Below are 24,515 nucleotides of genomic sequence, written 5' to 3'. Positions count from 1 at the left end.
CCCAAGGCCAACATGGTTAACTCTTATCTGTCTGCTGCAGTGGCCAAGCAGCCTGTATATTTGCATCATTTCAAAAGCTACCATATTTCTGAGCACCTGAGATGAACCTTCTGCCAGTGCCCACATCTTGCAAATGGATACTTTTTTAAAAATCTCACTGGATGGACAATATTGTGGGCGAGAAAATGCACATAAACACTTTGCAACACTCTGCAAAAAGAGCAAAGAACAGCTTCAGGAAACCACTAATTTTTCAGTTCAGGTATTCTCAAAACAGCTTAAAGCAAATTACTCTTCCCTAGCGACTGATTTTCTTTTCCTTTTAGTTATGAGAATTTTGTTAGTTTATTCATGAAGAAATTCACTAAGGTTCTCTAGAGAGCACCTTGCAAATGCATGACCACTTCTATCCAGAAGGACTCGTGCAGTAGATGCATGGGAACACAATCACCTAAATGTTCTCCTCTGGCGACTTGGCTAGAGGAGAACTTGGAAATATCACTGACTTGGAAATATCACTGCTTCATCAGTGTCACTGGATCAGAAGCCTGGTTCAGCTTCCCTAACTATATTGTGGGTGGCCCTACACTAAATAGACTGCAGCAGTTCAAGAAGGCAGCTCACCACTGTCTTCCCAAAGACAACTAGAGATGGCCACTAAGTACTGGCCAACCCAGTGAAGCCCAGGTCTCATGAATAATTAAAAAAAGAAACTTTCCTCCCTGAATTACCTGAGAGACTCAATACATTTGCTATTGACATTATCCTAGCGTATAAAGGGACCTGATAATTTCACAACATGGAATTAGGTCATGTAGCAACAAAGCAGCAGCGTGTTACCTTGCTTGATCTATCCCTCATTAAAATCAATATTTTCATACCATTTAATGTTTTCAATATGTAAATAACCACTCCTCACCCCACCATCTTATTTCATTTTCTCTCCACTGTTGAAAACACCCAGTTGCTTAGGTGTAGTTCCATGTGTGTTCTTCATTACCCTGCCCCTTTGTATTGCTCAACTATCAGACTGCAAGGACAGATCACATGGACATTTGCTAGCAGGCTTCATTCAAATCTGATCAGAAGTGAGAACATGTTTTTTTTTAAGTGTTTTGTCTTGGCCTGAAGCTATATTACCTATATTACTGAGATCTGCTAACATGGCACATACTAAGGATCAAAACTGGAACCTACTGATGTACAATTACTTCCAGAATCATCTAGCGAAGTCCTGATGTCAAGTTAAAGGTGCTAGCATCATGTCTACGTGCAATAGTCATGGTTCAGTGGGGCTTGACACATTGGGTAATACAAATGTAATTGTATAGCACAGCACACCTATGAGTTGAATTTTTTTTAAATAATTGTACCTTACTGGAGGTGCAAGTTGTGTAGAGTTTATTCTAATAATACTGGAGGAAAAAACCTTTCCTTGTGCCAATTTCTGCGGTCTGTAAGAATCATACTGTTCGGATAGCAGTCTGGACAGGTTGTGTTCCAAACTCTCTGATTAATAATAATGGACTATAGTTCTCTTTATTAGTTAAAAAGCCACATAGACTTTTTCACTAAACACAAGTGGAGGGAATGGGCACTGCCTGTCTTTAGCTATGCTCTTGTAGAGGTTTGTGAATGGTAAAATGCTCCCTATAAGGAAGACATTTGAAAAAAATTAAGCTCAAACTCTTCTCATTCTACCTTTATAACAGTCAGCTCAACAATAGCATTGACAGAAGTTGTTTGTTTGTCCACACCAAGGAATGATGTGTGATACAACTGCCCTCCACATGAGAATTTCTTGAAGTGAATCTAGCAGACTGCGAGTTAAAATTATTTACAGACATATTTTGAAGTCAGGATGGTTGCTGCCATTTGGAAAGGGGGGGAAAAACATGGATTGTAATACCTCTGTCTCCCTCTTGTTTAGAGCTAGTTCTGAGAATGGCCCAAGTCCTCCCACTGACCTCCAAGACTTCTTCAGCAAGATTTTCCAGGGTGCTGGACCTCAAACAGCGAATGGGAGCTTCTTTGGCCCTCCGCAGCCAAGGTCCAATAGTCAGCCCAAAGCAGAGGCTGCACAAAGAACCGAAACAAAGCAAAAGCGGAGGAAGAAGGTGCGACGAACATTCCCACGCTGAGCCTTAAAGTGCAAAAACAAACCTCAGCGATTACCTCGGTCAGCTTGATGGCAACCTGACTGAGGACAACCATGATTCTAGAGTAGAGCAAAGACAAATAAAAGTCCTCTTTTATTGAATTGTATGAATACATTTGGACTGTACCTTTTTAACATTTTAATTTGAATGTACAATAGCAACTAAGGTGATCTTGAGAACTTTACTTTTTAACTTGAATTAAATAGTAAAGAATTAATTTCTGGTTTCAACAAAATGAATATAACCCAATAGGTGACTTTTTAAAATGCTTTATTCACTCCAATGTTATGATTTTTTTCTTTGGGGGTGGGGGGGGGGGGGGCAGCAGTGGTTCTGGTGGTCTTACCTCCTGAGTTCATAAGTTCTCCTAATCATTTTTAATGGGGAAAACTCTGTATTGCAGAAAAAATAGAGTAAAACGGTATGTTTGTCTGATGGCCTAATTTCCACCAGAAGACAGAGCACATTTACAAACAAAGGAAGAAACCAGAAAATAATTTAAGTGTAAAATTGAGCACATTTATTGTGGTTTGGGAGATCAGATACAATTTCTTTTGTAACTTTAAAAAATTAAAATTTACTGGAAATCATACACAATCTTCTAAACAGAAAATAAGAACCTTTGGTTAATAACTACCATAAAAAGTAAGATTGACTTGTGCTCCTTTTTAGTCCTTTAATGTCTTGCATTTCATTCTCTTCTCTCACTCCCGTTCTTTCTGTGTACCTCAATCTTCTACAATGATGATAATGTCTTACACAGTAATGAAACACATACCGATCAGTAACAAGAGTAATATATTTTATGGATGTGTGCAGAAATCTTAATATGACTGGAACACCATGAGTATGAAATGCTTTGCAACACAAGCTTTAATTCAACCCACTAATACAAAGTAACCGTAGCATCATCTGTGTTCACAGCTCCAGGGCTGGGACTGACAAGAGGACATTTGAGTAATCAGCACTGTAAACCTTTATCAGTACTTGAAAATTTAACCAGCTTTTTCTGGGAATCAAGCCAAAAATTCTCCAATTAATAGTAATGGAGTTCAAAGTTTGTTATATGTTATAAAAATGCCCACCTAGAAAATGATTTTTGTTTAGCCATCAAAATCTATATACCACGTATAAGATTTCCTATCAGTTCCCAGTCAGTAGAACATTTGATTTAAACAAATGCTTACTGTTTACCTTTCTGGCACTGCACAGACTAGGGACAAGACTGAGATTGAACAAGAGAATACAGGTAGCCTACGAGAGCAGGTGTATGTTCCATAGAGTGAGCTACAGTCCTGCTTTCTACATATTCGATCTGTGTTGTGAATTTTCAAGTTTTATCTGTACAGTATGCCTGTGATGCTAAATTACCACCTTGTGATCATTGACCAATCTGGTGAACGAGGATCTCTGCATTGGAGCCAGTTGATTGTATATCTGAACATCCTGAGTTTCAAAAGGTGGTCTCAGTCAGTATCTCAAACACTCCATTCAAATTACAGAAACCCCATTTAACATAAAGTTAAACTTGGAGAGTTGTACTTGTAGGAGGCATGTGCTTTAGTATCGTCATGGTTATAGTCACACATTATTTAGAATCTTTGATAGGTGCAGTTTCAGTGCCGTGGGCAAAGCAGAATCCATGGTGGAAGAAGTAGAATACGTTGGTGGGAGTGGAGCTATGGGACAGCATTGTGAGAATCTTTGAAGAGGAATGATTTGAGAGAAGGTGCTAATTGGAGGGGTTTAGGGAAATTTAATAGCATTGAAGGACATGGGCTTTTGTTGAATGGGAGAGGTACTCGTAAACATGGAGGTAAAGAGAAGGATGGTTAATGTAGAGCTGGGATGAAGAAAGGCTTAAGAAAGCAGAATAGTATACTTTGTAGTCCAGATGAGTTTGGGTGGGGGATTCTTAAAAAAACAGGTGGTAATTTGGTATGGTGGAGATCAGGGAGGGGACAGTCTTTGGAATTTGGGAAATGCACTTGAACAAGTGCATTGAAACAAAATAATTCAAACCTAATTATTAATCAGATAGTTCTTGCACACTGCTATAATTTTAAATTAAATGAAACAAATGCTAGTACAATAAAATCTATTCAAACATTAGGAATAGACTTAATTGATGTTAACACAATATTAAATGCTTTAGCTAAAAATAAACAAAACTTTTACTATACACTTAGGTTTGAAAAGTAAAATTAACAACTTTAATGTTTTACACTGAAAATCTTTTACTCTATTTTTCTCTTTCACTTCTTCCTTTCTACAATCTATTTTGGAGGTGGGGACAACATTCTTTTGGCTGTAAACAGGTTACACAGGTATGTTGAACGTCAGCAGCTTGAAATCACATAACCTAAAAAGCGCAAAGCAATCTTAAAAGTGTTTCCTGATAACAACTCGCTTCCCCCACCCCCAACATTTCTCAAGCACCTTAATGGTGCATGTACAAATCTGTGGCATTCCAAGAATAAAATGGTCTGTATATTGCCAAAGGCACATTTCACTGTGGTGTTGTCAGTTGTGGCAAAGAATTTAATGAAAGAATTATATTGGGAGTAATTTTATAAACATGTGCTAGGTCGACAACCTAAAGCATCAACTCTCATCCTCTCCATAAGTGCTGTCTGACACACTGTTTTCCTTCAGCATTTCTGTTTTTATTTCATCTTATGAAGTCTTAAATCACTCATTTTGTTTCTGACCCTGAAAATTTTGACATAGGTTGCCCCTTTTAGATGAACTAAGATATTTAAGGTTGAACAGGTAATTTAAAATTGTTGACTTTTATGAAGATTGTTTGATGTAGAAGTTTGTAAGCAGTTATTCACAAGGTTCTGCTGACCATTACCTGTGAGTATTGTTGAAGTTAGAGCTAATTTTAAGGTGACAATCGACAAATTTAAAGTTGTGTAATTTGGTGGGTTCACAGATTGGACCTTTGTTCATTTGATTTGAAAAGGCTGTAGATCCCAACACAAATCTTTTGTTGGCCAGAACCTTTTCAGGAGTGAAAATAAAATGCAGATTGCATTACCAAAGTGTAGTTTATTTTTGTAAAGGAGTGTACTTTTAAAAATGGTATTAAGAATTTTGTATCTTTATATCTCAACTATACCTTACCTTCCATTCTTTTACAGTAAAGAACTCTCATTTATGTACCACCTTTTATGATCACAGGCTGTTCCAAAGGACTTTACAGCTATTAAATACTTTAAAGTGTAGCAACTGGTGTAATTTAGGAAAAACAGCAGCCAATTTACACATAGTAAGCTCCCACAAACAGCAGTTATATAGATATTAATTGTTTGCCAGGAGGAACCTACGCTCTTCAAAAAATATCTCATGGCACTATTATAGCCATCTGGGAGGATATATGGGCTTTGGTTTAATCTGGCAAACCAACAACTAGGTCATCAGTTATTTGATTAATACAGAAGAGACACAAAAAGTTGTTAAAGATACATGCCTTCTACGGTCATATATAATTTCCTACTGGACACCCTAACCATGCAGATGGTTAGTCTGTCAGTATTTCATTCCAGTTACATGCAATAAAGGTGGTGGGCTTGAGAAGTCATGCCAAAATGAAATCCATTTTTCAAGGTTTGTACCCATCTCTGTTTAATAATCCTAAATGTAATAGGAGTTAAAATCCCAGCTGAAATGTGCCTTTCGTTCCAAAGTTGAATCATATTGGAGTCGAAATGTTAACTCTGTCTCTCTCTCCACGGATGCTGCCAGATCTGCTGAGTTTCTCCAACACTTTCTGCATTCACAGTATTTAGCTGAAATGCACTTTCGGTTGCTTTTGAACTCGTAAAATATTTGCAGCACTTTGCATTTTATTTTCAAAATAGATTTGCCTCAAATTATTTTTGTGTTTTTGCTGAGTAAAATTTCAGATTTTGCCAAATTTTTGCACTGTGAATGTGTGCATGTTGGTTGAGAGTGTGTTGCTGGAAAAGTAAGCAGGTCAGGCAGCATCCAATGAGCAGGAGAATCGATATTTCAGGCCAGAGCCCTTAATCAGGAATGTGTGTGTGTATTTCATTTAAAACATCCACGTCATCTGTGCAGAATAGATTTTTGGCCCAAAGCCTGGAAATGTAAGGACAGTGTTCTAACACTACCTTTAGTCCCTCAGCACATTTGTTTTATTATTCTAATTTCCAATATTTGCACAGCAAGATTCCACAGTTAACAGCATATAGTTAATCCGTCTGATGTTGACTGAGCAAGGAATGATGACCAGAAGAACTCCCTAGTTCTCATTCGTAGTGATCTGAGATGATATTCGTCAGAAGAGGCTATAATTCAATATCTCATTTGTACTGGACAACCACCAATGCAACACTCCCTCATGAATGAATAGAGTGACTGAACTGTGACCATGCGTTTAAAGCCTGGAGTGGGTCTTTAACGTGGGATCTTCAAACACAGAAGGCCAATTTGAGCTCTTTATTTCGTAAAAGTGTATTTATAGACCAAACTTCATGACCTCCGATATCCTGAAGTGCTTTACAACCAATTAAGTGCTTTTGAAATTTGTCAGTGTAACTGCACAGCTAGATCCAACAGCAATGTGACAATGGCAATGTAATCAGTTTTACTGATACTGACCAAGGGATAAGTGTTGCCCAGAGTCAGGGATCGAACTTCTTTGTTTCTTTTTAATTGAAGTAGTGCTGCGGGATCTTCATGCACCTTGGCAGTCAAATTGGAACTTGGTTTATTCTTTTATCTGAAAGATGACATCAGGAGAAGTGTGGAACTTTGAGCATTGGAATGTAAGTCTAAATATTTGTGTTCTAGTTTCTGGAATAGGATTGACCTTTTTAACTTCCAGAAAAGCATGATCTCCACCAAACCACAGCTGACAGCTTGGTTAACTGATAACTACAGGTAATGGTTAAACTGAATGAACAGTTCACTTTTGTTAAGTAGATAAGGTTACAAGTAATAAAAGTTACAAACCTGTAGTTCAGTGCTTCAAGACAGAGTAATTGAACAATTCCAGTTCACTTTTGCATTGCTTTGTGCTTCCAGACATTTGTCAATGCACTGGGACTAGCATTAGTTCAGTTTCTGGTTGCAATTCCAGTATTAAGGAAAAAGTGCACCTAACAATTTCATTTTGGAAGTACTGAAACTTTTCCATTCTTGAGACCCGATGTTGTGGACTCAGAGATTAAGAATCCAGTCAAGATTGTATTAGCATTAACTCCTTTCAAACAACTCTCAACAAGAATTTGATTAATCCTTGGATCAATAGTTTCTAAGGTGCCATATAGTCATAGGTGGACAATAGGCTTAGCACTGGACCTTTTCACCTTTGGAATGTGAATAATCAAGTTATGTACATTGGGTGGTGGTAGTTGAGATGTTGAAATTTGAATACTACTTGTGCGTACAGTAATGTTAAAAGTCAAACACAATGACAAGGGCTATGATTTAAAGCATTACCAAGATCAAGGACCCCTCACTGTCATATCACTATATGCAACCCTTTTTATACACTATCTCAAAGCTATGCTACTGCAATGCCAGAATGACTTTCTAAAGTGCAAGATAAAAGAATAGGACTCCCAATTCAGTGAAAGTTTCAGAGAAGATTGCAAGGAGAGGTCAAGTAAGATCAAACAGCAGCTTTGCCATAGTTACAGATAGTAAGGTATGTGCCACGATGGGAGTGAGGAAGAAATCAGTTGGTTGGAATTTGCAAGGCACTATAGGTGGCAGCAGAGTTGACGTTTTGTGAATCTTTTCTAAATCTTTTACCTTAATTGCACAAACACTCCTCCACACCCTTATTGACGTAAACCTCTTTTAATTGTACACATATAATGCAAAGAAGGAGAAAAAAAGTACAAAATTATACATGAGCAGCTTATACACAGGAGTAAACTCACACATACAAAATCTTTCACTTGTGCAGATAAGAAAACAGTTGGTGTTTCAAGAGGTAGTGCCAGCAGTTCCTTCATCAGTCATTGTCTCAGTACATTATGCCCATTGCTCATGCTGCTCCCTTTCTTAGGTTGTTTGGAGCTACTGGCAGCATCACCTTTCAGCATTCACCCAGAGGTCATGCACCCACTCAATACTTGTTGATGCCAAAGATTCGGACACCGTGCAGCTGTGGGAGTTTGGGAATGAGTGCGGTGAGCAAAGATGTGGTGTTCACCAGGAAATGAACAACATTATATTTAGTGTAGAAACTTGCTAGCATATACCTGGAAGGAAAACAGAGCTTTAACATTTGTTTATCACTTATAAATGCTCATTGGTAGAGTTACACAGCACAGGAGGAGGACATTTGTCCTGTTATGCCTGTGCCAGCTTTTTTGCTTGTCCTATTTTCTCTCTGCTATATTCTGAGTACAGTACTGACAGAGGGGCAGCGTAACAAAGCACTATATTTTTTTCCCTTTCCAGTATATATCCAAATCCCTTTCAAACGTTCCTATTGAAGCTACTTTCTGTGCCCTTTCAGGCAGCATGTTCCAGATAGCTCACTGCATTTAAAAAAGTAATCTCCTCATCTCCCTCTTTGGTTTTTTTTAAACCACTCACCTCGGAGTCCTCTTTTCCATGACAATGCAATACTAGTTCAGCACTGCCCTTCTGACAGTGCAGCACTCCCATGATAGTGCCCCTCTGACAATGTGGCACTACTTCCAACAATGCAGCGTTCCTCAGGATCAAGTCTCCAATATAACACAGCATTCCAGCAGCACTACAGTGGAAGTGGCAGACTTGATTCTTGTGCTAATGTCTGTCAAGTGGAGCTTAAACCAACAACATTATGACTCAGAAGCAAGACTGCAATCCCATGAGCCATGGCTGACACCCTATTAATACCTTGGAGCACAACAGTTTTTTTTTCTCCCTCTCCTGCCACAATAAAGGTCCAAATTGTGTATTTGTTATAACAATTAAAGCAGGAAACAGAACAAGGACTTACAGAATTATTGGAGTGATGGTGAGAAACTTGCGTGAAGACGTAAACTGAATCCCATAATCCATTTGCTCCCAGTGTGTAAGTAATCGTGCCTTTCCCTGGTCTGGAGTTTCAAATGGTGTTCCTTTAACCGTGTGCAGAAACCAATACATTGCCTACAAACAGAGACTTGGTATATCACTGGGTGCTGACAAAGACCTTTGCGATTTGCCATCTGTGTGTTCTGAGAAGAGGCTGTCAGCAACTATGAAAATACCTCAGAACAACCTAGTGATTACACAGCACAGCTGGAGTCTGCACATCTGTCACCACCTTTTTCATGTTTCTGTTGTTAAAGAAATTAAAGATCCACATGCAACAGAGTCATAGAGCAAGGAAACATACCCTTCGGTCCAACTGGTTCATGCCAACCAAGTTTCCAAAACTAAACTAGTCCCATTTGCCTGAATTTGGGCCATATCCACCTGAAACGTCTGAAAATGAACCTTCAAGCTCAGCGAGCAAACCTACATCCAGAACCTCAACCTGAGCTACAAATCTTCTCAAAACACGCTTGGGCCATACCCCTCTAACCCTTTCCTTTTCATGTACCTATCTAAACGTCTTTTAAATGCTGTAACCGTACCTGTATCTACCACTTCCTCTGGCAGTTCACTTACCATACGAACCACCCTGTGTGAAAAAGTTGCCCCTCAGGTCGCTTTTAAATCTTTCTCCTCTCACATCTCTGCCCTCCAGTTTTGAACTCCCTATCCTAGGGAAAAGACCTTTGCTATTCACCTTATCTATGCCCCTCATGATTTTATAAGCCTCTATAAAGGTCACCCCTAAACCTGCTACGCTCCACTGAAAGAAGTCCCAGCCTCTCCCTGTAACTCAAACCCTTCAGTTCTAGTAACATCCTTGTAAATCTTTTCTGCACTGTCTCCAATTTAATAATATTGTTTCTATAGAAGGTCCGCCAGAACTGTACACAGTACACCAAAAATGGCCTCACCAACATCCTGTACAACCGAAACATGACATCCCAACTCCTATACTCAAAAGTCTGAGCAATGAAGGCAAGTGTGCCAAACGTCTTCTTTACCACCATGTCAACCTGTGATGTAACTTTCAAGGAACCATGATTTCTCTCCACAGATGCCACCAGACCTGCTGAGCTTTTCCAACAATTTCTATTTTTTGTTTCTAAACCCCTAGGCTTCTTACCAAAATACAACACCTCGCATTTTATTTAAATTAAATTCCATCTACCATTCCTGGGCCCATTGGCCTAATTGATCAAGATCCCTTTATAATCCTACATAACCTTCTTCGCTATCTACTATAGCACCAATTTTGGTGTCATCTGCAAACTTACTTACTAACCATGCTTTCTATATTCTCATCCAAATTATTTATATAAATACCTTTTATATGAAGATCTCGTAGTTTAAAAACATGGGCTTAAGGTGGGAAAGTCCTGGACCAAGGACTAACAGTCCTAAGCTAATTGCAATGAAAACTGTTTCAAACTGGTTAAAATTAACAGCCGAGTACAAAATCATAAACACACATTGCATTAGTTCACTAACTGAATAAGAATCTCTAGAATTTTAGTTTTTACTAAATGTTAACTACTGAGAATATATTAATCCTTACAATTGACCTCAGGAATGAATGAGTAACAATCAAAGGCACATAAACTTGTCAACCTGTGCTCAGGTTCAAATGACTAGTCATGAGTGTGCAGTCCAGATCAGTTCAACATGAACTTGGTCTGTGAAGTTTGAGTTGGCAATGTCTAAAATACTTCCTCCTTACCAAAATAAAAGCAAACTTCTTAAAATCATCAGTGCCATGATGATCACTGCTGTTGCATCAACCCGTGGCAGAAAGATACATATTATCTGTGTTATTTGCAATCTGCACTGAATAGAGGAACACTTCAGTGTCATTTGCATTGTCTCCTGGCTTGGGCAGAGTGGGGAGAATAAAGAGAACATTAAAAGAAGGTAGTTGCCCCTTTCAGATGCAATAACAAGACTTCAGGGAGCAGGGTAGTTCTATGTGCACCACAGTAGTTCAAGAATGCGGATCAGTGTTACCAGGGCAACTAGGGAGAAGAAATATATATTTGTCTTTGTCAGCGATGCTCATATCCCATGAATGAAATTTTCAAATAGTAAATGCAAGTCCAAAGAAGGAGAATTTACTTTGAAAATAAAAACGATACTGTGAAAAGAGATTCTTGAACAAGAAGGATCTGCTTAATTACATTAAGAATTTTCAGCTAGTGAAATTTCTGGCAATAGCAATAAATTTCTCAAAAACTATCACAATGAACCCTGTGGACTGGGGCCACTGAAATGCTTCCCTGGTTTCTTTTTCTCCACCATAACACCATCATTTTTGTCTGTCTGTGTATGCATACGATGTTCTAGAAATGAGTTGGAGAATTAACCAGTAGAGCAACAGACAAGTTGTTCATAGTTGTTTACCCGATGTTAGAATCTATTTATTTGTAATAAATAGTAGTTCTTGTTCAGTACATAAACCTGGTCCAATTTTTCTGTCAGCCTTGGTCTATCTGACACGCAAATTGAGGACTTTGTATGCTCTGATTAACTTTTTAACACGGTTCGATTTCCAGCATGGTACCCCATTGATGTGTGACAACACACAGACTATTACTGAGTTCAGTTCAGAATCAAGTTTCATTTCAGAAGAATCGGGTTTTCAGTATAATAGAGCCCGAGTAGAAGGATTTAATTTTGTGAAGATTCTGAGCTGAGAGAGTCTATGTCAAAGTTTTCAAGCTGTCAATACTAGAGAAGAGATTCCATGCCATCAGAACTGAAAAGAAATCCAGGTCATCATCAAAACTGGAAAGAGTCAATTAAGTAAGAAATTAAAAAGTTAAGATAAGAGTGATACTTCAGTGGGATTGAGTACCTGTAAAGGATATTGCTTGGGAAAATGATTGAAACATATTCAACAAAACAAAATTAAGATCATTCTAAATTGTTGTCCTGGATTGTTTTGTTTTCTTTTGTGTAATAAACTTATGGTATTTTTAAAAGAGCATTCACAGTAGTTATTCAGTGACTAACCACCATGGTAACCAACTGCAAAATCAAACTTATAACCTATAAAACCAGGTTTCACTCTAGGATTTGAATTCTCCAGGATTACTATCAGCTGGGATCAGAACAACACAAACTTGTATGTTCCACCAGGGATCACTGGACAGTGATCAGGTGGAGCCCTAGCCACTTGCCACTCATCTGTAACTCAGAAGTGCTAAGGTTCAATTTTTACGCCACAACCGCAGTAGCACAGGATATTGACATCCCTTTAAAAGTACCCGCGTGAAGTTTTGCCCCCACCCATTCGCTGTGACTCACCGAGTTATGGATGACATGAGTGAGGGTCCACACCACAGGAATGCTGAAGAATGGAATGCTCAGCAGGACGACGTGGAGAATTCCGACTAAAATGAGGTAGGCCAGCCAGATTCCCCGGCTGTTCATTATCCGGGTGTTTGGATTAACCTCACTGTGAGCGACACCAACATTCATCCTGTCTCCTACTTTAAAGAAGGGGAAAGTTCAAAAAAGGAAAGTGGTCCTCATTCTCTGTCCTCCACTCAGCTGCTGGCATCTATCTGCACAATCGGGTAAAGCGAACCGATAAAGTTTATGCCAAAACAGAAACAGTAAAAGTCAAACATGCTTTTTCAATTATTGCGCAATGGGTGAATTATGTTATCAGTCAGATTCTATCCAAAGCCAGTATCTGCATTATATCCAGAACTTCTACGATTTTTAGTGCAAAACTGACATACTTGAACAGCAGGTTGAATGTTTTGCTGATCTAACCTGTCAATTTGCTCACACAAAATTCCACTAACAGCAGTGAGGTTGAGGGTTGTTTTTTTGAGGGAGAAATGATGGCTCCAGGACACAAGGGAGAACTGTCCCCGCTCTTCTTCAAAATTGTGCCACCTGACAGGATGGACAGGAACCTCAGTTTAATGTTTCATCTGAAAGGCAGCACCTCTGACAGTGCAATGCTCCTCTCCCTGCACCATACCCCCAACTCCTACATCATGGGTCAGTGAGGAGAGGAGAAACCAAGGCTCTGGAGATACTTGAGCTTCACAAACGTGGCCTTGTGGTGGATCCCTGATTGCAACCACACTGAGGTGAGGAGATGCCAAAAGATTCAAATCTACGTCCAATGCAACATGAACTTGGTAGTCTCATTCCAGACAATGCAAAACTGGATGAAATTCAGGATTCAGGATGAAATTGCCCAGCTGGTGCACTTGTGCTATTTGCGCATTTTGCCAGGTCTATTTTGCGCTATTGGCAGGGCTTCCCAGGTTTTCTACCATCTCATCATTTAAATGGGTCTTATACATCCTGCCATAATATGTCTCATGGTACAGCAAAAAAATAGTTGGTGCAACTTTTTGTCAAGGCGACAGTGTACATCCTATTGGCGACAAAGTTTGAAGCTGGACATTTTCCTGTTGTGGTCTGTGCTGCAGAAGATGGCTAACGTGAGGGGACAGGGAACAATAGGCTGTCAGGAAAACTGCAGGTGAAAGGCATGGATCCCACACAATTAACCTTATGTAAAGCTTACATAAGTGCTTAGCTTCCAACCTTCTACCCAGTGCGAAAGAGAGAGAGACATCAAGCCCTTGTGGGGAAAGCCCAGCGTGGAGCAACTACAGGTCCATTGCTAAAGAAGGACTGTAATTGGAACTTTTAACTTTATTACTTATTTACTACTTTATACTGACAAGAACTGTAATGTTAAACGTTTCTACTTTTTACTTAAGATTTTGTACCTAGATACCTTGTACCGAAGTTGGCGCCGTGAATTGTGACATTGTAAACTTTTCACTGTACTCCTGTATCCCTGTACTTGAGTAAACATGACAATAAAACTTAATTCTAACTCTATAAATCTGAGCTCATTGAAAACTCTGCTGCTTGTATCCTGACCGACACCCATCACCCTCCACTTGCCTTGGTCCTAAGTTCTGGAATTCCTTCCCTGAAACCTTTGCTCCAACTTAAGTCACCGCTTCCAGCCTACCTGGTTAACCAAGTTACTTGTCATCTGCCCTACTTCTTATTTTAAATTTTTCTCTGATAATTGCCCATGAAACACCTCAGGGCATTTTACCATCTTAAAGGCATTATATAAGAATAAGTTGTTGTCTAAAATAAACAGACAACCCACCAAATTCATAGACTCCACAATGAGGTCAAGGTGATATTTCCCTTTTCAAAATATTTCAATGATGTGTTGTTGAAACTTTTTGTCTTGCATTTATTTAGGACAAATTCCAAACAATTGCAAAACTTACAGAAGCAATGAGTGCTGCCAGGTTGGCAAAATACTCTGGCTGAGGCTTTGCCATGGAGAAAGCAACAGGGAACGCGAAGCTCCCTGAGGCTCCTGGATAATTCAAAAAAAGTGCAAGGCTTGAACAGATTACTTTTGTTTGCAAAGAACAGGTTGCTGTCAATGAATGTATGTCGCTTTCAACAATTCTAAATGAGCCACATTATGAGCCAGTCTGATTATCTTAAACTGGTTGTGTAGCTTGGAGTGCACTCTCAACTGTCCAGCAAATGCTGCCCAATTGTGAAAACACACCTAACAGTAGATATATCATTAAATTAGCTAACTTTGGAAATTAGTTGGTGAAATTTAGGTGTTTGACCACCTTCATGTGAAGAAGCAGTAAAATCAGCTGCACAGTGATAAGAGTTAGACTCTGTGGTTTGCACAATCAAAGACCAATCACTCTTTTAGAGGTGAAAAAGTGGCTAACAAGTTCTCATTTCTTTGAAACTATAACTTCCTTGAAGGAACAACAGGTGGATCTCTTGGGGTGATAAAGATCAAAATAATTTCATCAGCAATGAAATTAATGGCCAGCATGTCAGATTCATATGCTTAATACCTGAGCCAACCAGCTCCATAATAACTGAGCGCACTACTGAAGACTCAAATGTCAGCCCAGAGAAATTCATTCTGCTAAATCTGGAAGGGAATCTATAGTTAAACAACAACAGCAGTACTGTGACTTAACAGCATGTGTTTTTATTTCATTTGTTTGATCTTTACCCACATGTATTTGGGATTCCATATTCATGACTCTTTCCAACCTTCATTCAAGTTTTATGGACTTGTTCCTTGTAGAGAGAAGTCAGGTGGTGAACTGACCAAGCCAAAAGCTGAATTGTGTTAAAAGTATCAATAGTGTGACTTGTGTTTGACATTGTAACAACAAATTATTCTGCATCAGCTTATAAAACGTTTGACATTTTGTTTAATTAATCCCTTTAAAACCACTAACAACAGGCAAGGTGCATCGTCTGCCAGAAAAAAAAGAATCCTACAAAGCTGAAAGTGGTGGCTAGCAAGGACTAAGTATTTAAAAAATGCTTTATGTCTTTGTATAAATAAAATTAAACAAAATACTTAGAAAAAAGCGATAATAGAATTGGCTGGTTTCTGAGAAGCCAGGTCCTGAAGACAGCGCCCCTTAAACGTAAAGGCGGTTAAAAAGGGCCTGTTAACACTTAACCTATCTGCCTTTTTTTTTAAAAAAAGGGAATTATATCTTCAAAGCATCTTAACCTCGTCCAAAAATAAATAACAAAAAGCAATTCTTTTCACTCACCAGCTCCTTTAACTACGATCAGGAAGGCCTCCTCCGCTCAACCTAACCTGTCACCGCCGTGTCTGCTTAACTCAGCTGTTGTTTGGCTGATCGGGTTGCATTCACACTGGGATTGGCTATCTGCAACGTCAATCACATGGCACAATGGCTATCACAATAGGTTGCACGCCAGCTCTGAAAATCTAACGAAGGTGGCGGGGTGGAGAATTAGCCGACAAAAAATACGCAGGGTAACTAAATTGTTGTCCATCTCCAGCTTAAGTTGGGTGCGGGAGGGGATTGGTAGTTTCCACTTTTCGAGATATTTTCTATTCCATCTGCTTAAAGGTATTATTATCCACCTCTGGAGCAGATGGACTTGACGCAGGCCTTTTGGCTCAGAGGTTGGAGAACGACCACAGTACCACAAAAAACTTTTTCTATGTGTTCTACGGCAGCCTTTCAAGAGATTCTCTGAGGATATTCCTAATATAACTAAGCTCTTTTAACTGGGGATACCCACTGAAGTGACTTTTAATCAACTTGCTCAGACGTATTTGACACATCTCTGCGACAGGTGGGACATGAACCTGGATCTTCTGGCTCAGAGGTAGGGCCATTACCACAAGAGCCCTTAGAATTTCCATTTTTATGTTGAGTCTCAAATGTGAAAATCAAGTTTTATTTTTCAGAAACAGTTTATTTCATTGTCATCTCTGCCAATATGGTACCCGGTAGCTGTGCCAATTTAGTGCAGGGCCTGGGAATCTGAGTTCCCACTTACCAGGGCCACCCTAGGATTGGCACATGTTACCCAGACCACAGAATAGGGTTGAGGGGTGCAATCTTGGTGTAGGGTGCACAAAACAAAATGTTTCAGTTCCTGCCAACTCAATACCATCATGTTTGTCATCCTCATGCTTCAATCCCTGCAAGGCCACCCAATTTCTAACTCACCAGCTGTGACAACACCTCATTCCCAATTACTGCATTTCTTTAATTCTGGCTTCTTGAGTATCCCCCACTTTCCATCACTCCACCATGGCCTTCAGCAAGCAAGAGGTCACAAGCTTTACAATTCCCTCTTGAAAGATGCTCCTTACCTACCTCATCCAACCTTTTACTGACCCTATCCCAATAACTCTTTCTTTGACCCAGTGTACATTTTTTATCAATGTTGCTGTGAAGTATCTTGGGATGCTTCTCGGTTTTAAAGGCACTTGGGACAAGGAAAGCAACTGCACCCAATGTGAACACTTGACTAAGTTGGACGTTCTCCTCCATTGTTTGGCAATGCATTAAGATGAGAAAAAAACTGCATAATTATTTAGTTGGTTGCCAGCATCCAGATCTACAGGTTCTGGCCCGAGTCTCTGACAATAGTTCTTAGAGAATCAGATGCAGAGCTCTGGCTATCACGCTATGCCTGAGAGTATTGCTAAATTCAGCTCTGACCTTAAACTTGCCTCCACCTCCTTGTGTGTATGTTGCAACACTAATCTGCAATGATGGTCATGTGGAGAGGATCAAAGGGCAATTATCTTCACACCTGCTTCATGCAGCTCATCGTTCACCAGCAACATCAAACAGATCTTAGCATAATGGCAGCTTACAAAAACGGCATTTCTATAGAACCTTTCATGATCTCAGAATATTCCAAATCACTTTAAAATAAATGAAATGCGATTAAAATGTAATAATTGCTGTAATGTTTGCAAAATAAGCAGCCAATTTGTGCACAGCAACACCCCCCAGCCCCCACACACATCAATGTGATGAAGACTGATATGGGCCACTCCTGATGAAGGGCTTTTGCCCGAAACGTCGACTCTCCTGCTCCTCGGATGCTGCCTCACCTGCTGTGCTTTTCCAGCACCACACTCTTGACTCTAATCTCCAGCATCTGCAGTCCTCACTTTTGTCTAATGTTTTACTGATGTCACTTGAAGGATAAATATTGGCCAGGACACCAGGACAACTCCCTCGGGCTGCTTTGAAAAATGTGTCATGGGATCATTACATCTACCCAATGGGGAGAAGGGGCCTCCTTTCACCATCTCATTGGAAGGACGCCATCCTTGACAATGTGGCATGCCCTCAGCACTGATCCTCTGATAGTGCCTATTCCCTCAGTGCTGACCCTCCAACAGTGCCTACTCCCTCAGCACTGAACCCACAGCCTCCTGACCCCAAGGCGAGAGTTTTCCTCTTCAGTGATGTTTGCCAAATCAAAATCCTTTATGTCTTCCTAGAAGCTACTAATGACTTCCAAATCTTTGCAAAGGTTTTCAGAATCTGAATTAATTGGAATCAGAATTTCCTCCATCCTCAGTCTGCATCTTGACAATTCCTATTCGTTGTCCCTGACCCTTTAATCCACTGCCCCCACTAGTTTACTCACTGCACTCATCTTCGTCACACCAAAAGTAATTTCATAGAGTCATACAGCACAGAAACGTACCCTTCTGTCCAACTCATCCATGCTGACCAAGGTTTCCAAACTAAACTCGTCCCATTTGCCTATGTTTGGCCCATATCCCTCTAAACCTCTCCTATTCATGTACCTGTCCAAATGTGTTTTAAATGTTGTAACTGTACCTGCATCTACTACTTCCTCTGGCAGTTCATTCCACATACAAACTACCCTCTGTGTGAAAAGGTTGCCCCTCAAGTACCTTTTAAGTCTTTTTCCTCTCACCTTAAATCAATGCCCTCTAGTTTTGAACTCCCCCACCCTGCAGAAAAAACATTTGCTATTCACCTGATCTATGCCCCTCATGATTTTATAAACTTTTTTAAGGTTACCCCTCAATCTCCTATGCTCCATTGGAAAAAGTCTCACCTCTTCCTAAAACTCAAACCCTCCAGTCCCGGTAACATCCTTGTAAATCTTTTCTGCACCTTCTCCAATTTAACAATATCCTCCCTATAGAAAGGTGATCAGAACTGTACACAGTACTCCAGAAATGGCCTCACCAACATCCTGTACAACATGACATCCCAACTGTATGGTCAGAGTAATAAAGGCAAGCGTGCCAAACACCTTCTTTACCACCCTATGTACCTGTGATGCAGCTTGCAAAGAACTATGTACTTGCGCCCCTAGGTCTCTCTGTTCGACAACACTCCCTAAAGCCCTACCATTAACTGTGCTTAATTTTAATATTGAGTTGATCCTGGAGAATTAAATGTAGTCACCACTTTTATTGTATTTGCATAAGAACTTGTTTTAACCTATTCTGTTGGAAACAGCAAAAACTTTATGCTCTTTTGGTCCTTTCTGCAGCACCACTTGGGGTCTGTACCATCCACTGGACACTAGGCCCACTGATAAAACTGAACAAGGTGAGGGCCCAGATGGTCACTTGGCTGAATTTTAATCTGCTCCAATTATCAAAACTTCTGGCCCCAAAAAATGTAGTTCCAAATTCTTCAACAGGTTTGTCTGAGCCCAAAAACTGAACACAGAAGTTTCCAGGTCTTGTTTTGCTAAGTTACCTACAAAGGAATAAGGAAAGGTAGGTGCTCAGTTCTTTCTCAGTATATTTATGTTGTGCTCTGGTCTTTAATTAACACCTTTTATGTTAAGCTATTGATCAAGCAAATCAAGTTCCAATAAAATGTCCTAGTCCCCATTTTCATCTACATCAGCTCCCATTTGCAATTTATCTGCATACTCACTGAAATCTCAGAGGATTGCAGAGGCTGGAGAAAGTCACATAGATATGGCTGGAGCTATTGGTGGGGTGGGGGTGGGGTGCACAACATGGAGGAGTCTGTAAACGAGAATGAGAATTTTCAAATTGAGGCATTGGTAGGCTGGGGGCCAATGTAGATCACTGAGCAGAGAAGGGATGAGTGAACAGGACTTTGACAAACTATATACAGTGCAGATGCAGAGTGATGCCAACAGCGTGGGTTCAATTCCTGCACTGGCTGAAGTTACCAGGAAGGCCTCTCCTCAATCTCTTCCCTCGCCTGAAGCATGCTGACTCTCAGGTTAAGCCACCACCAGTCTTCTCTTTCTAATTCGAGAACAGCCCTATGGTCTGGTAAGACTATGGTGCTTTTATCATAAACAGAAACAAGCCAAAGATCTACAAGATCAAGATTGGTGTTTATATTCTCTATGAGCTTTCTCCTGTCATTTTCATGTCACTCCATCACCATTTCCTTCTATTCCTCTCTTCTTTATGTGTTTATCCAGCTTCTCCCCCACCATCCCAAATACATCAATGCTATTCTCCTCAACTGTTCAGTGCTCTCCAAGTAAAGAAGCTTCTCCTGAATTCTCCGATTATATTTATTAATGACTATATTCCATTAATTGCCCCCTGGTTCTGGTCTCTGTCCACAGGTAGAAATATCTACTTGACATCTACTCTGTCAAACTCTTTCATAGCCTTAAATCTGTCTGTCATGGGTGACCTGGTCACTTCATCAGCTTTCTCCTTTGTGGAAAAAACTGAGTTCCAGCTGCTCAGTCTTTCCCAAGAGTTAGAATCTCTCAGTTCCAGTATCATCCTTGGTGTGAGTCAGGATCATTTATGGTGAATGGAAAACAATTCCTCAAATACCCGACAGTGAATTCTATCCACACAAAGTGTCTCAAAAGATTAGCATGTCTTGGCTCTATTTTAGGAAACAGTTAAAATATTTTAGCGTCTGCTTTGATGAAACGGTCTGCATTTTTCCAATGCACTTAAATCATATTGTAGACAGTAAGACGCAACAATTGGACAACTCTGTGGGTATTCTGTTATGTTTGGCTTCTTATTCACAGACGCAGCAATTGAGTTTACAAGAATACATCCTCTCAGACCTGTCATTACCACTGGATCTTCTCAAAGTTGCCGATAAGTCAGGTGAGTTCCATCAGGAGCAGTCTGCAGAAGGGATTTCCTTGCCTCAACTAATGAAAGATAGGAGTTAAGTGATGGGCTCAGTGGAGTGGAGCGGAGCACCCTAATGTCATAGCATTCCAATGCTCGTGGACCTCATGGACTGTAAGATGCAGCTTTTTTTTCTCAGATGTGCAAAGCTCCTTTTCTTCCAGACAGGAGAGGGACCAGAGGGAAAATATGAAATAACTCCACAGAAACCAGTATCCCATCACCAAGTCACCCTTTATTGACAAATGAACAGTCCTTTACCATAGTACTGCTTCATACAGAGTCATCTCTGACACTCACCCTTTTTATATGTCAGCCAGGACTCCCTGATTGGACCAAGTTAACAGCCCCAATCAGGGAACTCATATTCTATAAGATCCACCTAACTGACCTTGTTACAATCACTACAAAACAGATGGGTTCTCCTCACGGTTGTTTTAGTAATCCATCCTGAAATAACATATACTCTCTCTTAGCAACTGAAGATTAGTCTATAGAATTAAAAAATATGGACTCTCTGTGTGTCCTGTGCTAATCGCAACCTGTTGTCCCTTCTTGATTTAGCTTGTGTTTTCACCTCTTAACATACATTACTGCACAACCAGGAATGACTGCAGGTAACCTGTTCCCCTGACTTTACCAATATTGCTCTCAGGCGATAATAAGAACTGCAGATGCTGGAAAGTCAGAGTCAATAAAGTATAGAGCTGGCAAAAGGTCAAGCAGCATCAGAGGAGCAGGGGAGTTGACATCTCAGGTTGGGACCATTCATCAAGACTCAAAGGTTCCCACCTCGATATTGCAGTCAAACTAGTTCCCAAAGTGGGTGTGAAACTGACCTCTGTCAATTTCTGCTTCATTTGTGCGAAATTGCAGGTAGGGACCAATGTTAAGCATGATACACTATGAAGCTTTGATGTAACTGCCCATGAACAAGGTTATTTAACCAAAGACAAGCAACTCAACTGCATTACGTCTGTGCAAACCATGAGAGAAGTCTGTTTTCCACCATAGGAACGTTGGATAATCTTGTCTTGTATTTTCTTGAAATTGCAAGATTATAAGATGATATAATTGAAATTTTTCAAATAATTAGAGGGAGATTGGCACAGAGAAACATTGCCCACTTATTGGGGGCATCCAGACAGGGGGGGTATCATTTTGCAATGACAGCTGGCCAATTGAGGGGGTGAAATCAGGACATGCTTTTACAGATACAAAGATAGTGGAAATCCGGAACACTATCCCTTGAAAAAAAGTTGGGATTGTGAGGATTCATTGGAATTTGAAGGACTGAAAGAATGACCATTATATCATGTGTACATGACCACTGAATTTTTCAAATTTCTTTACAGCCAATCAGATACTTTCCTTTTAGCTGTAGTCACTGTTGTAATGTAGGGAACACAGCAGGCAAATTGTACACAGCAATGTGGGAGTTACAAGATAATCTGTTTCAGTGATATTGCTGTAGAGATAAATATTGGCATCAGGATACCAGGGAGAACTCCCCATGCTCTGCTTAAAAATATAGTGCCATGAAATCTTTTCCATCCCCTGAACAGAAAGGTGGGGACTTTGCTTGACACCTTATCTCAAAGGCAGCATTCCCTCGAGCCTCTTCTTCAGCTCTGTGCCCGAAGGCAGGTCTGAACCACAATGCTGTGACCTCAACCACAGGCAGGACAAGGAGGCAGATCCTGAATCCACCCCCAGCCAGAAAGGAGATCAGACTCCATGCTGTGGTGTCCAATCTGATCCACTCCAGTCTGGCTGTGTTGTAAATGTACCTTACCTGTTCATCAAGCCCTGGAGTGGAAATTGAACCAGACCTTTCCGGCATAGAGGCAAGGATGCTACCCCACAAGGTCTCAAAGCTGCAGTGGCAATGTTGATTTTTGTTTCAGGTCCTGGTGTAGGATTTTAACCCAGAACCTTTTGACAGAGATAAGAGTGCTGCCACAATCAACATAGAGTCAAAGAGTTATACAGCACGGAACCAGACCCTTCAATCCAACTCGTCCATGTTGACCAGATATTCGAACCTAATCTAGTCCCATTTTCCAGCAGTTGACCTATATCCCTCCAAACTCTTCCTATTTATATATCCATCCAGATGCCTTTTAAATATTCTCATTGTACCAACCTCCACCATTTCCTCTGGCAAGCTCATTTCATACATGCGCCACCCTCTGTGTGAAAAAGTTGCCCTTTAAGTCCCTTTTAAATTTGTCCCCTCACCCTAACCCAATGCCCTCTAGTTCTGGACTCCCCTACCCCAGGGAAAAGGCCTTGGCCATTCACCCTATCTATGCCCCTCATGATTTTATAAACCTCTATAAGGTCACCGCTCAGCCTCCGATGGTCCAGGGAAAACAGCTCCAGCCTATTCAGCCTCTCCCTAAAGCTCATGGATAGTTATGTTTGAGTAAGAGTATTAAAGGATACGAGGCAATGGTGGGTAAATGAAGTTGAGGTGCAGTACAAGTTTCATCTAAACAAAAAAGGCTTGAGCAACTGAATTACCTTGTGTTCTTCTGAGGTAACAGTATGAAGGGAACAGGGTTTCCTTGTTCCAGACAGACATCCTGTTGTCAATGGAAAACATTGTCTGAAGTTGCAAACGATATGAAAAATAGTGCAATAATTCAATGGTTGCAGGTGTGAAGATTAGATAAAAGATACACATTCAACTGTTAACTGGAAACTGCAGCCCATTGCCAGGTATTCGAGACATTGGCAGCAAGTTGCCAAATCTGCTCGCTCCTTCTGATTGGAATGCAGCAACACTTACCACAGACCACATCATATATAATGTCTTTTATTGTGCATTCTCTGCTTGTTGAAGTGATAGATGTTGATGCCACAAAATAGAACATCGTCCCATTTCCAGGTGCCTAACTGTGGCTCACTTGGTGACTCTTGCCTCTGAGACAGAAGTTTGCAGATTTGAGCTCTCACTCCAGCACATAATCCAGACTAAAATTTCAGTGTCAGTTGTGAAGGCAAGTTGCACTGTCAGAGGGTCAGTGCAGAGGGTTTGGGCACTGTCAGCAGGTCAAAACTGAGGGAGCTCTACACTGACAGAGGGTCAGTGTTCAAAGAGAGAGTTCCATACTGTCATAGGGACAGTGCTGAGCGAACGCCACACTGGTGGAGGGTCAGTGCTGGGAGAGCGCTGCAGAGTCGGAGGGTCAGTGCTGAGAGAGCGCTGCAGAGTCGGAGGGTCAGTGCTGAGCGAGCATTGCTTTGTCACAGAATCAGTGCTGATGGAGCGTTGCACTATCAGAGAGTCAATGTTGAGGGCGAGGGCACTATCAGAAGGTCAGTGTTGAGAGAGTTCTGTGTTGTTTTCAGGTCAGTGTTGATGGAGCTCCATGACATTGGAAGGTCAGTGCTGACAGAGCTCTGTGCTGTCGGATGGTCAGTGCTGAGGAAGCAGGCACGGTTAGATGGTCAGTGCTGAGGGAGCGTCACACTGTCGGAGGGTCAGTGCTGAAGGAGCATTGCACTGTCGGAGGGTGAGTGCTGAGGGAGTGCTGCACTGTCGGAGGGTCAGTGCTGTGGGAGTATTACACTGTCAAAGGATCAGGGCTGAGTGAGTGTCACACTGTCAGAGGGTCAGTGCTGAGGGAGTACCGCACTGTCAGGGGCTCAGAGCTGAGGGTGTGCCACACTGTCGGAGGTCAGTGCTGAGGGAGTGCTGCACTGTCGGAGGGTCAGTGCTGTGGGAGTGTCACACTGTCAGAGGGTAATTGCTGAGGGAGCATTACACTGTCGGAGGGTCAGTGCTGAAGGAACATCACACTGTCAGAGGGTTAGTG

The 24,515-nt window shown here is 40.8% G+C and overlaps 3 protein-coding genes across 14 annotated transcripts in view; 2 read left to right on the top strand and 1 right to left on the bottom strand.

The window, feature by feature from the left end:
• Positions 1 to 5,206, top strand: part of dnajc14 (DnaJ (Hsp40) homolog, subfamily C, member 14) — a 42,313-nt gene extending 37,107 nt beyond the window's left edge. For all 3 annotated transcript variants that reach the window (XM_043681671.2, XM_043681672.2, XM_043681673.2), the window contains exon 7: positions 1,931 to 5,206. In XM_043681671.2, the coding sequence (XP_043537606.1) occupies positions 1,931 to 2,141 (211 nt within the window). In that variant the 3' untranslated portion in view covers positions 2,142 to 5,206. The remainder of the gene's footprint in view (positions 1 to 1,930) is intronic.
• On the bottom strand, positions 2,657 to 15,887 carry ormdl2 (ORMDL sphingolipid biosynthesis regulator 2). 2 transcript variants are annotated; one of them, XM_043681690.2, is made up of 4 exons: positions 15,821 to 15,887; positions 12,516 to 12,697; positions 9,133 to 9,284; positions 2,657 to 8,401 (listed from the first exon to the last, which is right to left on the bottom strand). In XM_043681690.2, exons 2-4 carry the CDS (start codon positions 12,687 to 12,689, stop codon positions 8,266 to 8,268), a joined length of 462 nt encoding a protein of 153 aa, XP_043537625.1. In that variant the 5' UTR covers positions 12,690 to 12,697; positions 15,821 to 15,887; the 3' UTR covers positions 2,657 to 8,265. The 2 variants fall into 2 exon arrangements, with proteins under 2 accessions (XP_043537625.1, XP_087841723.1); XM_087985597.1 differs by lacking the exon at positions 15,821 to 15,887 and adding an exon at positions 15,266 to 15,651.
• An 87-nt stretch (positions 15,888 to 15,974) lies between these two features.
• LOC122543214 (growth/differentiation factor 11-like) overlaps positions 15,975 to 24,515 on the top strand; it is a 58,313-nt gene continuing 49,772 nt past the window's right edge. For 2 of the 9 annotated variants that reach the window (XR_015755748.1, XR_015755746.1), the window contains exons 1-3: positions 16,061 to 16,409; positions 19,086 to 19,144; positions 20,583 to 20,664. The gene's annotated coding sequence lies outside the window, so the exon portion shown is untranslated. The other 7 variants (XR_015755745.1, XR_006309956.2, XR_015755749.1 and 4 more) reach the window with 5 other exon arrangements.

Source organism: Chiloscyllium plagiosum, unplaced genomic scaffold (genome assembly GCF_037043375.1).
Source record: "Chiloscyllium plagiosum isolate Xiang-an unplaced genomic scaffold, Cpla_swu_hap1 HiC_scaffold_53X, whole genome shotgun sequence".
NCBI lineage: Eukaryota > Metazoa > Chordata > Chondrichthyes > Orectolobiformes > Hemiscylliidae > Chiloscyllium > Chiloscyllium plagiosum.
Note: the sequence above shows the minus strand (reverse complement) of the source record. Positions and strands in the feature narration are given on the sequence as shown.